Source organism: Lepisosteus oculatus, chromosome 10 (genome assembly GCF_040954835.1).
Source record: "Lepisosteus oculatus isolate fLepOcu1 chromosome 10, fLepOcu1.hap2, whole genome shotgun sequence".
Classification (NCBI taxonomy): Eukaryota; Metazoa; Chordata; class Actinopteri; order Semionotiformes; family Lepisosteidae; genus Lepisosteus; species Lepisosteus oculatus.
The window spans coordinates 36,829,117-36,843,233 of record NC_090705.1 but is presented as its reverse complement, the minus strand read 5'-3'; the positions used below and the strand labels follow the sequence as shown (position 1 = coordinate 36,843,233).

The 14,117-nt window shown below is 33.5% G+C and overlaps 1 protein-coding gene across 11 annotated transcripts in view; it reads left to right on the top strand.

The window, feature by feature from the left end:
- csmd3b (CUB and Sushi multiple domains 3b) overlaps window positions 1-14,117 on the top strand; it is a 553,423-nt gene that overhangs the window by 425,699 nt on the left and 113,607 nt on the right. For all 11 annotated transcript variants that reach the window (XM_015357110.2, XM_069195150.1, XM_015357108.2 and 8 more), the window contains one exon: window positions 254-370. In XM_015357110.2, the coding sequence (XP_015212596.2) occupies window positions 254-370 (117 nt within the window). The remainder of the gene's footprint in view (window positions 1-253; window positions 371-14,117) is intronic.

Genomic DNA, 14,117 nt, shown 5'->3' with positions numbered 1-14,117 from the left:
TTTAAAATCAGGTAGCTTACAGTTCAGTAGCTCTGACTGTTGGCTAAAATTGTGGCAACTTTTCCTTTGAATTACAACTTAAGTTTGTTAACAGCAGTGTGTAAGAGTTTGGATTCTTTGTTATGCATATTGTGTCTCCTAGTATAATTTTAATCAAAAGTACTGATATTTTCAATGCTCATTTATACAAATTTAAGTTTAAGATATAATGTTTTCTGAAGTAATTTTCTTTTTTTTTTCCTTGCTTTTGTAGCCCCCTGTGGGAGTCGTTCAACAGGTTCAGAGGGCACAGTATTATCACCTAACTACCCAAGAAATTACACCATTGGTCACAGTTGTGTGTATGCCATTTCAGTTCCAAGAGAATTTGGTAAGGATCCATGTTTCAAATTTAAAAAGGGTTTAAGTGATTTTCTTTTTTCCTTTTTACTGCTATCGCAATTAATTTGCAATAAATGTGGTCAATATTCCATATTACTTGTGTTCTATTTCAGGTATGATTCGTATGATTAGAATATTGGTGATATTATTGCTTTGTTGCTTTTTTAAGCATTCTAGATTGAAAGGTAAGTGATATCATTGTTCTCTGAATGCTATTTCTTTAACCTGGTTGTTTGTGAAATCAGAAGTAAGATAAAGTAAATAAAAGTCGGGTTGCCATTTCTAACCGATAGACACAAGCAAACACCATATCATAGAAATTCTTAAGCTTATCTCTTACTTTTGCTGCTGTTTGACCAAAAATATATCAGCTTTGGTTTGTTTTTGTACTTCTTATCAGTTGTTGTGTCAAACAAATGACAGAACTTCGGGTGTCTGTGTAGTAGAAGTCTTCTTTATTACATATGCATATGGGAGCCTAGCTCTTGCAGGCCAGACTCAAAGAAGTATTACAAAGAGTGCTCTTTTTATACAGTAAAGTCTGCCAAACTTGTCCAAAAGAGGGATTAGACTTTGGCTGTGCACGTGAAGAGCAGTCAAGCAAGTTCTTCATTGTTTTTTGTAACTCTGCCAGGAACATATAGCAATTATGCCTTGCAACATAACATATGTTGACAATTCAGCATATATAGTCAAAAGCAGAACTACATACTTTCACAACCATTGGAGTGGAAAGTTACAAGATACAAGTGTTTAAAATATAAAAACTTATCAGACAAGGAATTAAGAATAATTCCCTCACAGTGAAGTCAGTTGATTACAAGTACAATAACACTGCTTAAGCACAGACGGTGCTGTATTATCAGCTCAATGGCCAAAAAGACAAGATGTCCCCTGCAATTGTGTCAAAAGTGTATAAAGAAAAAATTAAAAGCACAGAATAATCATACCAGTGAAGCCCTCACAATGCTTCTTTACCTGAATTTAGCTCTGTTTCTTAAAGGATTGTCTGCTTGCTGCCAACACATAAAATCAAAGGTTTATCTGTTTGTTTTGAAGATCTTTTTTATAGAATTGTTTACTTCAGATATACTTTATAATGATCCCAAAATAAAGTGGGAGTTCATTAAAAGTGAAGAAAGTAGTCAGTAGACGTTGGAGGAGTAGTCAGTAGAAGGAATCAGTTAGTAGTTTTTTAACGTGATATCTGCAGGTGTAACCCAACAAAAACAAGTAGGACAAAAACATGTAAAAACAAAGCCATGCATTCTGAAACATGATTGTTAAATTTTTATTAATAACAAAATATTATTATAATAATGAATAACATGCAAATGTATTTTTGTATTAGAATATATTAGGTATTTAATAAGAAAATACAAAAAAAATACAGATGATTTAACCTGATTCATTAATGAAAGACAAGAAAATATGTAGACATAACAATGTTTATTAATTTCTCACATATCACATAAGAATCATTGAAAATATCTGTTCCTTTTTGTTGAGGCGCATGTGTTAGGAAGCCTTCTGAAGGGTAACTAGGAATTTGGGCAATTGTTTGGAGGAAAAACGATTTGTATCAATTCATGCTTTGGAGGTAGGGGGGTTATGTTTTAGTTTGCAGAGAGCTAGAATCCTTCCAAAAGCCTAATTGATATATTACAACCTTCAGATATATCTTATGGAGCACAGCTATATCCAATGCAGGGATCAGACGATACGAGAATCTTTTCAATTGAACATTAATTTAAGCCCTTTATTGCCACATCCTGTACAGCTTTAAAAAGCATTTTATGTTGTAATTTTATTTTATCCAGCCATCGCTGACCATCATCTGGGTAAAGTTTTACATCTTGTGTTCTTTTGTATGATGCAGCAGAGTCACGTTCAGGCCATCAATAGTGAATGTATTTCATGGCGTGCATGTATTTTAAGGTCTTTATTTTGCCTCCATCACTGAAACGCCTTTGTGGGAAGATTCTTGTACCTGAAATAAAATGTCATTAATTCAGGGCTTCTAAGACAGATGAACTGCTTACACTGACATTTAAAATGACATATACATTTAACTTTAAACATAAAAGCTTATCTTGCACATTTTACTCACCAAAAGTCACAAAAGATACAGAATCCCAACAGGGATACTAATCTCCCTTAATGTTATTTTTAATTATTTTTGCAGTTGGGCAGCATGGTGATGTAGTTGTTAGCATTGCTGTCTTTGTAGGTTCTCCCCTTATTCATGTGAGTTTCTACCATGTGCTCTGGTTTCCTCCCACAGTCCAAAACTTTACTGGTAGGTTAAATGCCCTGTGATGGACTAGCATCACAATCATGGTATAACTTGCCTTGTGCCTATGATAAATGCCAAGAAAATCTGTACTAGAATTGCTAGTATATTTTACAAAATGTATTTACATATTCTAGTACATCTTCTAGTACAATCATATATGTATGATTATATGTAATAGTAAAAGAAAAAAAAGGTAAACCTGAATATGTCTAGTAATTTCTCTAGTGTTGTGTGTTAGGAAATTAAGTGTAATTAGTCTAAATTCAAAGGGGCTGACAAACAGTAGTCACTTCATTGATCAACCTTTGTTTAGTTTTCCATCTGCAACAGCATTATACAGGCTCAATAAAATTTGGACCTCTCATCTTCATGCCATTTTTACATTTTAGTAATTCATTATTGTTATTCATTTGATCGAAACCATTTCATCACATAATTTAGTAAAGCTTTAGAGAAAGACTAGTGTATGTGTAGTTCAGGTGTGTAGCTGCATCAGCATGCGTAGGCTGCCAAGAAAACAAATAATAGGTTTATTCCATGCTGAAAAGAGAAGAAAGGAAACACGTTTCGGCTGTAGAGCCTTCTTTGGGTGTGAGCTCACACCCGCACTAGCTCACTAGCTCACACCTGAAGAAAACTCCACAGCCGAAACATGGTGAAAAGAGTAGTAGTTAGGGTTCTGGAAGTGTAACTAAAAGGTTAGTCCCTCTTCTGAACACTGCTGTTTACCTTTAAGCAAAATAATTTTCTCCACTGGCTAGCTACAGTTCACCCGTCTGTACAGATAGGTATTGTATTGCTAGAGGTAACCTTGCATGTACTCTACAGAAACAAAGTTAAATTCTGGTCTAATTATACTGCAGACTCTGGTAGACTCATACTGGCTTCATCTTATATAAACACCAACATACATGCAATTGCCAGTATATTTCAGATAAATTTAATAACCTACCACATATTTGTGAGTGTGGTATATATGCTTATATATCCTGTACAACTGTGCTTATGATTAATTGACATTTGGACGATGAATGACACAACAGATGTTAATTGCACTGATTCCTGCTTACTAAGGATGGTCTCAAAAGAACTGAGGGTAGTATCCAGGACTGTAAGTGAAATGTGCTACTGGTAATACATGAAGCACAGTGCTGCCTCAGAGGTAGCTTAAGTATGTGAATGAATATCAGGACATCCTGTTCTATTTATGGATGGGAAGAGTTTCCAGCTGCTAGTATCCATGTGGTGGTTAATAGGTTTGCATTCACCTGTCAAAGTCATCACAAAAGGGCTTAATCATAGCCATAATGGACAACAGAACTAGACAGGGAACCACTGGAATTTTCTGACACTGCAGATAATTTATGTACTCTCAATCCACAACTTCATCATGTTGGTAAGCCAATAACATATGATCATATCTTCAAAAAAGCTCCAGATTCCCAGTTTAATCATCAGGCTGGTCCATTATCATATCATCTAAAAAAAAACTTTGTGATGATTTACACCACAACATCATCACATTCCCTGTTGCCCACAATGCCTAGAGTATGTAAAGATGGGCTACTGAAACTAGTGTGCTCTCCAGGACTGCCTAGTGGAACTCATCCAGCCTTGGACTAACATCACATTGTAGTTGTACATTCACACACATATTGTATTTATAAATTTATTTCTTGCAACTTGAATACGGTTAAAAATGCACTGCACTGTAGCCTTTTTTAATGTTTCATTATTCTGTCATGAAGAATGATAGCAGCAATATTTCAAACAATGACAGGTTTAGTCTAGAAGATAAATTATTCACACAAGCCCATTGCAAGCCTCAGGCACAATTTGTGAACACATGGAAGTCTCATCCTCACTGGCATTCACTCAATTGTATTTCAGAAAAGTTTAATGATCTCTAACTGTTAAATATTACAACTAAAAGAGGACTGAAATAAAACATTCAGTTGTTAAATTACAGCTACAATCTGCTAACTCATATTTTAATTAGATGTAGGCATTCAGAACTGTGTGTGTTTTTATAGACTCTCAATTATTAATTGCACCATAAAATGCTTGCATAGAATGGTTAGAAATACTAAACAACAAACATTTAAAATATGAAGCTGTCTACACACTCAAAACATATATGCGTATTTATATTACAGAAAAAATATCTGTAATCTATGTGTATATTGCACATTTTTTCAAAATTGGAAAGTGACATGTTATATGCTGTTTTATATGTTATGTTATTAGTTATCTAATTAATTTATTATAAATATTGAATGACCAAAGATCAGTAAGGAACAATTTATGTAACATAGTATTACGAGCAATCCAGATACATTCCTGTTACATTTTCCTAGTTAAAAGAAACATATTTATTTTTGTTGACTAATACAGTAGCATTAAATGTTGCTTTGAGTGATTCTACAGCATCTATCAAAAAGATTGTGGTTTCAACATGAAAACATAGACACTTCTTAAATGCCATCAGGCCAGATTTGCTTGGTAACTCAACAAATTAAGATAACAACCTAAAAATAAATTTACTGCAATGTGGAATGTTATAATTTAGTTAAATTACCAGGGAACTTAGCTACAGTATGTCATATACAGTAAGTCTCTAGTAGAGGTTTACAGACCATTTAATAGAAGCCCTTTAATACATGCATAACATTAAATTACCCTGAAAAAAGAGAAAACAGAACTATTTGAATGATCGCTGTAAACAAGTATATTTTTATGTATAGTCAATAGAATATGACAGCTGGGAAAGTTTCCAGCTAATAGCTGCAGTTATAAATTTCTTCTGACATAACATAGTCTTTATTCAAATCCTGTTTTGGGTAAATTCTTACATTCAATGATGTTTACCACATTAGGTCACATTATCATAATCATTGAGAAAATAACCTTGACAACAATTCTACTCTTATTGTTTAGAAAATGTGAAATGTACTGTATCCTGAGATTTTTTTGTGTATTTTTATACAAATCATTAGAAGAACTATGTTTACCATTACATTTATTGTCCTAATCAAATTCCCTTTGAGTAATGTGTTATCTCTCTAAATATTCAAATCCAGCAATAATCAACATTTGTACGGTACACTAATATTGGCAACTATCCTCCCAAGATAAATCGGCAATTGGTGTGTGTAAACCATATATAACAAGGAAAAAATAGTTACGTTCAGTGTAAGAAGACAGCAAAGGACATTATATTCATAAATATAATCATTAACAAGAGTTTATAATAAATGCGAATGTCAATCAAACTAAATTTGAAGCATAATTAATAACCTTACTCTCTTTCTGGGATTACAGGTAGTAATTATGTGCACTGCCATCTTTTTTCTTAAAAAGCAATGACTGCTCATCATGGTGTGACTGGGAACTCCACACCATAATTTATAACTTACATTATATTTACATACACTGTAGAAATAAATGGTGTGGTCTATTTATGTAATGGAAGTAGTGTCTGTTGTTTTGGGGGGGGGGTTATGCTGAACATAATTTTTTATATAAACCAACCCAGCACAAACAATCATTATCATTGTTAAACATTTAGAAACAGAACTGTGAGTTTATTAGAAGATCATAGGATTATGTTGATCAGTCCATTGGTCCATGAAGAAAATTGAACCAACCTAGATTGCAAGACTTGTAAAGACTTATTAAAAAAAACCTGGCATCTCTAATTTCTACCAAAGTTGCTTCCACAATTATTGACTCTTGGGTGTGAATTCTTGCACAATCAACATAGCTCTTTTTTTTTTGTTTTGAGAAAAATAAGTTAAATGTCAGCAGTTTGTGCTGACATTTAAATTATTTATCCCATGAAAGTGTTTAGTTTGCACAATGATGTTTTCATTAACATATTCACTTAAAAATACATCATTCATGATACATCAAAAAAGACACTGCTGGAAAGGGGGTTGAATACTTTTGCATCATTTGTACTGGCTGTTCTGTTTTGCCTTTGTGAGATGTGCGGTACATAGACAGTGCTGCCCAACTATATACTGTATGACCTTCTTAAAGGCTTTGAGTAGTGGGTGTTCATCAGAAACGTATTATCTAGTGACCTGTTAGTGAGAATGTCTGCTGGGCACAATACATGCTGATCAGTTATAAATACATTATACCAAGAATGCATTTTTTTATTTATCAGCATTTCACTCTTCCGGCAGAAAAGTTCTCCTTACCACAGCAGATTCTGCTTGTTGAAATTGCAGAAAAACAGCATGAATAACATTTCGGAAAATTAGATAATAAAACAATGCCAGCTCTAATTCTCAAGATGCTGTCCTTTATGTGTAGCGTTCTTTGTAGGCATCTGTTGTAAATTCTGTCACACACAGTGACGTTGAGCACCTGGGCTTTTAGATACATATAAAATAAGAAAGAAATGACTGTTTTTGCACAAAGGTGAAGGGTGAGTCTCTGTTCTGTACTTTCCTTTAACTTTTTCCCTCTTTTTAAATCATAATTAGGCTTGCCTTAGGACAGCTCTTGTTGTTTTCCCTTGTGTAAATATAAATTGCTACTTTTGTTAGAACACAACGAAAGTTCCATTCAGCTATACTCTTGGAGGACCTACCTGTAGAAAAACACCTTGGGTTATGAGATAACTTTTTATTATGGATGAATTTACATTTTATATTCATCTAATTAAAAATAAGTATCTGGACTAGAGATAAAAGCTGAACTAAAATGAGAATGACAAAGATGTTTCAAAGTTGTCATAGTTTCTGTGTGTTGTTCCTTGAACTGTTTTAATTTAGTGATCACCACTGCTGCACCATAGCTGTTATACTGATTTTTCCAAGCAGCCATATTAAAACTCACACAAGAAGAGTAGGGTATATAATGAGAGATTATCCAATAACTGAAACTCAAATAGTGAGATTATACTGAAACATTGCAGATGACTACATAACAGAGAAACAATAGGGACTCTCAGAACCCAGAAAGAATGATGAGTTGGATGTTGTATTCCTAATCTAGCTTCGTAGAATCCAAATCACTCTTTCCTTGGACATAATCTGCTGCAGGAATGTCCGTCATTGCTTTTATAAACATGTCAATCTTAGAAACCCCAGTCAGTTAATTCAAGTTTAAAAATTCTTGCAGTTCCTTTTATTTATTTTTCCCTTTCCTTTGCTGTCTTCAGGACATAATCAGTGCTAAATGGGGCTGCTAATCTGATTTGTTTAACAAATAATTAGTCAGTCCCATTATTTGAGCACCTCAGTCATTACAGCCTGAGATTAATATCCCTGCTAGATCGTTTTACAGTTTCTGTCTCCTCAAGGCTGGTGTCATGTGCCATGCTTTTAGATGCAGTCTCCTCAAGGCTATAATCAAATACCATGGACTTGACTTCCCACATCGTTTTGAAAACTCCTCCTCCCCCCAGCACTAAAACATATTCACTTAACTCCCTTATCACACCTCTCAAAGTAAGGTTTTCTTCAGTATTTCTCTTTTACTTTTTGTTATTTTGTTTTCTTCAGGGGAGTTGATCAATAAAAGCAAAATATTTTGTGAACCTTTTTTTCCCCCTTTCTATTCAATTTGCCAGTCGTTGGTATACATGTTAGATAACATGACTGCTCAGAGGATACAGTACTTTATAAGGATCTCTTTAATTTTTGATTCATAGAAGACACAATTGCTCTTGATTTTAACTGTTAATTATAGTATAAAATAGAAGATATCTTCTTATAGCACAGAAGATCCTTTATTTCTGTTAAATAATGGGAAAATATATATTAACACATCACAACATGTTGATCTTCTGCTATTTTGGCTATACTTGATAGAGCTAAGGTTGAAATAATATTTTAGAATATATTTCTGCTTAAAAAACATTTTACTTTTGAAACAAAAGGACCGGCATTAATTCATTACAACATTTATTGCATAGATTTTGTATAGCATAGCATTGTATAGCATTGCATAGCATCTATGTAATAGATGCTACATATTACTTTCGTCCTACAGCAAATGTAAGCAAGGATGTTTTGTGTGTATCTTTTATTTTTTTTCTTTTCTGAAGATCTTTTCTATATGTTATAATTAATTGGTTAAGTCAGGGGAGCTCAAAGCTAATGAATGCGCCCCCCTAACTAGTCTACCTACAGTATTAAAACTGCATGTGTGGTTCCTGATGATGGTGGACTAAACTGAGCTCAAGCCAGCTAGACCAAATATATATACAATTAAAGAAAATACTGTGATACAAAAAATGAATTATTTAGATTTAAAACGAATTATTTTTTCCCCACAAGATATGAAATATGTAGATGTAGAATTATGCAGCAGTTCAGCCTGTTTCACTGCTAACCCATATTCCTTTGTTGCTGCTGTATTTGTGTAGTTTTACCACAGTACTAGAGAATTAATCCCTCCCTGCCTGTTCATCTTGTGTATCCCTCAGTGCCCTTTAGAGGAGATTTAGTTTCCTCCACTGTCGTCTTTTTCTTCCAGTTCCAGACACTTTTGGCCCCACCTTGTGGTGTTCAAGTACTTCTTTTTCTTGAATGATAAAACAGAGATGATAACCCATTTACCTTTCAGGATTTACACTGACAAAATACAGGGATATAACTGGAACTAGGATGTCTACATAATGTGTGCTGCATGGCAACAACACCTAGACCGAAAATATTGAACATTATTTATCCCATGAAGTGCTGTCACTAGGAAATGTAGAAAGCTTTTTACCAGCTTTGGAAGATGGGGGTTAACTATATGCTGTATAAAGTATTATATACTGTAATACAGTGTAAATATTCCTATAACAATAAAAGGAAGGACAAAAGAGAAAGGATAAGGTGCAAATAAGTCTGGTTCACATTTGTAAATTTCTCTTGAGGCTATAATGTGTATGAGAGAGTTGTATAGTTAGTTCCTCTATAATATAAAAGCAAACTCCCAATGGTGTGCTTTCATAAATAAAAATACTAATTTGCATGATAAACTATGCATAGTTTCTGTATGCACAGTTCATCACACAAACTAATCATTTTATTTTTGAACTGCAGTCTTAGGTTTCCACTTTACTGCACTGACACTGGGCCTATATGGACCCTGTACATTTGATTATTGTATGTGATCCCATAGCTTAAGGTTTTAAAATAAACTGTGATTGAGTTATTCCATGACTTACTTACATCACTACAGCTTGAAGTGGGCACAAAAATAAATGTGACATAATGAGCGAAGGTCTGTCCGAATCCAATCAGTATAATCTAAAATTATGCTTAAATTCATTAGACATTTTGATTTTATTAAACTTTGAAAATAGAACAAAACAAAATCTCTAAATATTAAATTAGGCTAAATCAAACCCACAAGATATCAAGGATTTTCAAGGTATAATCTGATCATTATAATTTTCTCTATGGAGTTGTAACTTGTAACTTTTTATAAAAGGTCAACTCTCGCCATCATCATTTTCATTAAAGGAGTGCTGAAATCCATTGAAAAATTATTTTAATAGTTACTTTGTTAAGAAAAATCAAATTTTCGCAAAACAGAAGATGCATGCTTTTTCATTCTTCTTCTTCTCTCCTCATCATCCCAATGTACCTAAACTGCAGAAAATTTTCCATTTAAAAGAAATAATGTTCATGTAAGAATGACATATCAAACAATGCTTTTATGTACACCTAATGTACACCTTCACACCCGAAGAAGGCTCCACGGCCGAAACGTTGTGTTTTCTTTCTTCTCTTTTCAGCATAGAATAAACCTATTACTTGTGCTTTAATGTAACATTTTGATGTTTATTTTTCTTTTCATATCAATTGCTGGTTCATTTAAGCATGACAGTCAAGTCGGCAGTTTTTACTCGCCAGATCTTAGAACAAGAAAAATAGCTAGGCCTGGTCAGTGCAGGACAGGAGACATCTAAGAAAAACTAAGATACTTCTAACATGAGTGTACAAAGACCAGAGATCAGAGATCCTGAATACTAGGTCTTTAATGACCCAGTGACACTTTTTAAAAGATGGGTGGTGTTAAAAAATCAGCATTTGTTTTATTTAAGATTATATGTTTATTCTTTGTTTACTTATTTGTTTATACTTTGTGTCATATGTGATTATTTTGTAAACATTATTAAGATGTTTCCAAAATTAGCAATCTTAATGAATAAAGATAACATTAACCAAAAAATAAAGTGGAATTGTGTTAAAAGTAGATTTAGTGCTGGAACCTGTAGAATGGAATGCTGAATCTTCAAGTGGTAATTATTTTTATACAACTGTTTTAAATGATCTTAAAATGAACAATGTATTTTTGTTAATGATGCCTTACTTCAATGTTGTTAATGATCTATTCACAATAATTCTTTATAGTGAAAGATATATTTTTCATTTTGTTTTAATGTATAATTCTTGATAGTAATTTTTTTGGGGAAAAAACAACATAATAAGATAGATTTCTATACTGTATACCTTCAGAGTCTTGTTTTTAAGAATATATTACATTTAAATTTATATTCAGGTTTTCTTCAAGAAATGAACAATAAATGCTACGTAAATGAGTATTATCACACACAAAAGTATTGTATGCAAGGAAATATAGATTTAATTTGGTGTAAAAATGTAGAAAAAAGATTCAAGTCCAACTTAAATCCCTACAAAGAAGGGGTATTATTTACAATGAGCAAAGGACAGTATAGTTCTTATAAAGAATATATGGCACTTTTCCCAATCATTGGCTTCTGCTCTACTTTACCACTTAGAGTCCATTTTGTAACTCCAATTCAAGACCGTCCATGCATGCACACAGTACAGCCAAAACACACCAGCTGGTCATGCTTATGTGCTTCTGTAGCTGTATCATGTCAGATAAAATTGTGTATTTCCATGGAAACTGTCTATAGTCTCAGATAATGCTGAAAGAAGGACAATAGTGCATATTGCTATTTTAAAGTGCAGTGATGTTAGATAAAAACAACGGTAGTCCATTGCAAAAAGTAAATACTGTCTTAAGATGCTTTTAAAATGGGTAACATTCATTGCATTATGTTCGTCTTTTTTTTCTCAGACCTTTGGAAACCATTCACACGGGTTTGCCTTTGTTGTGTAAAAACAGAGCATTCCTATAAAAACTGTTATTCACACTGAGTAGTAGTAGTTTATATAAATAATTCTTTAATTAATTTCCTGGACTATTTAAACATGTTTTTTCTTGTCTACATTAACTTAAATAATGTAATTAAGTTTACACTTTTAATACATATATGTATCATAGTACATCTGCATTTATTAGCTGGTGAACATATTTCAAATGCTAATTTTTGGTCTAATAAACAGAGAAAGTGTAGTGCTCTATCTTCCCTTAAGGATAAATAGACATTTTCTGTGTAATTTGGAATACAGTGCTCTCCCTGGACCATGGATATTTTTATTTCTAGATAACAAATAAGGTTTTTATAATATATTATTTATTTTCTTAATGCATCTACATTTCTGTAACAGCACATTCATTATTAGCAAAAGGTTAGGAAAATTTAAGATTTGGTCCACAAAGATGGACTTATTGACAAACTGACTTTGCAACATGCAACAGATACATTATCTTGGTCGCATGTTTTATTGGTTCATTCTGTACTCATAATGAATCAATGTTATTGACTGACATGAAATTGAGGAGTGGCCAAACTTCTTAACTATCTTAATTTGTACAAACCCATGTGGCTATGGGCTATAACTCCCCATGGATAGAGATTGGAGTATTCAGTGCCCCATGTACCTGTTATAGTTGAACTATGACTGTGTACAAAAAGACTTTTGCCAGAGTGTTGCCTAAATGGATTAAAATAGCAGGATAAAGTTGGATGATTTAAATCAATAACGTTGTGTTGCACAGAGTATTGTCAGCAGGCTTCACAAAAGACACTAGAACACCTTTAACAGGCTCTACAAAAAGTGGCTACAGAATGTACAGTAATAGGCACTTGTGCTGTCAAGGTACCTACATACAAAAATGGACATCACTGAGTCCTGAACTCAATTGCGCAACTCTGCCTGCTTGTGTCTTAATGATCACAGCACTCTCATGAGCCTGTGGTACTGTGTATTGCATTTGTAGTGGAGTGGAATGCTCTGCCTCAGGACAGTACACTGTACAGTATGTAGATGAGTGGACAGTATGTTGTTAATGTCAGCATTTTAATAATTGTGGGAGTGTGTATTTGCTGGGTAATTCATTCACAAAAAAAACCCATAGGAACCATTTCCTTTGTTTTTTTGGTTAAATAAGTCAGTGGTAATCGGACATTCATGGATATACAGTGCAGTAGGTGTAACATTATGTGAGTAGTATAGAATATATTGAACTAGATAGTATATAGATTTGATTTAAAGTCCTCTATCACTGTAATTGATTAGTGAGGAGAAGGCATATTGTTGCATATTGTGTGACAAAGATAAAAAATACTTTCAGCCCATATCACGTGCCAGACTAAAAAGTATTATACAAAGCACAGCAATAATTTTAACTACAATGTCAAGTATTTTTTCCCCCACAAAAATACCCTCTATGCTTAAAGATTTACCATTAACCAAAAGTCTAAAGGTGCAATAGAAGCTTAGTCTTTTAAGCTTAGATGGCATTCTAGGTCAAGGTCTAGGTAACACTAATGTGCTTTTTTATTACCTTGTGGTTTATTTTTCCCTGTTGTCTTTGTGAAGAAATCATTGTGGCTAAGTTGCTTTCAAACAAGGTCTTAAGAAATAACACAAAGGTCAGTTTCACATGGTGTTACCTTAACATTCCCAAGCTGTTAAACACAGAAACTGTACTCTGTTCTCAGTAGCAGTCTCTGCATGCTGTCTAGATTACACGCATTGCTTACACAGTACAATGACTTTATAGTCATTCCTTATCACAGTAAGCTTCTTTAGTGAATTTTCTCAGTTACCTAGTTCTCCTGTGTGAATTTTAAATCTGCTACTACAATTTTGGTTTTTATCACATCCAAATAAAATGCTGAAAGATAAATCAAAGATTGAGAGCGGCAGATACTTGGTATAAAAAATAAATACATACATAGTTTTGAGGAATATTCCTTATCAGAAAGCTACCTGAATTAATCACAGACTTAATTTCCATACAACATTGTAAGCATCTGTCATAATAAGTTAAGCGTAACATATGAAAAAAGGGCAGTCTTGCCTGGCTGAGATCTATGCATTAAATGAATGTTTTGAAATACTGCTGAGGCAGGCATTTGGATTGGTGCGCACATGGCTGGGAACTGTAAAGGCTGTCGCCAGGGCTACAGACCTTTGTTTTGATATACAGTACCCTCTAGCAAGTATTGATAGAATCTTTGTACCAGCATTTCCAGAGGATCAGAAACATTTTATCAGGGCAAGTTATGCCTTCTCCTCAGTTAAATTGCTACAATTTAACATACTGA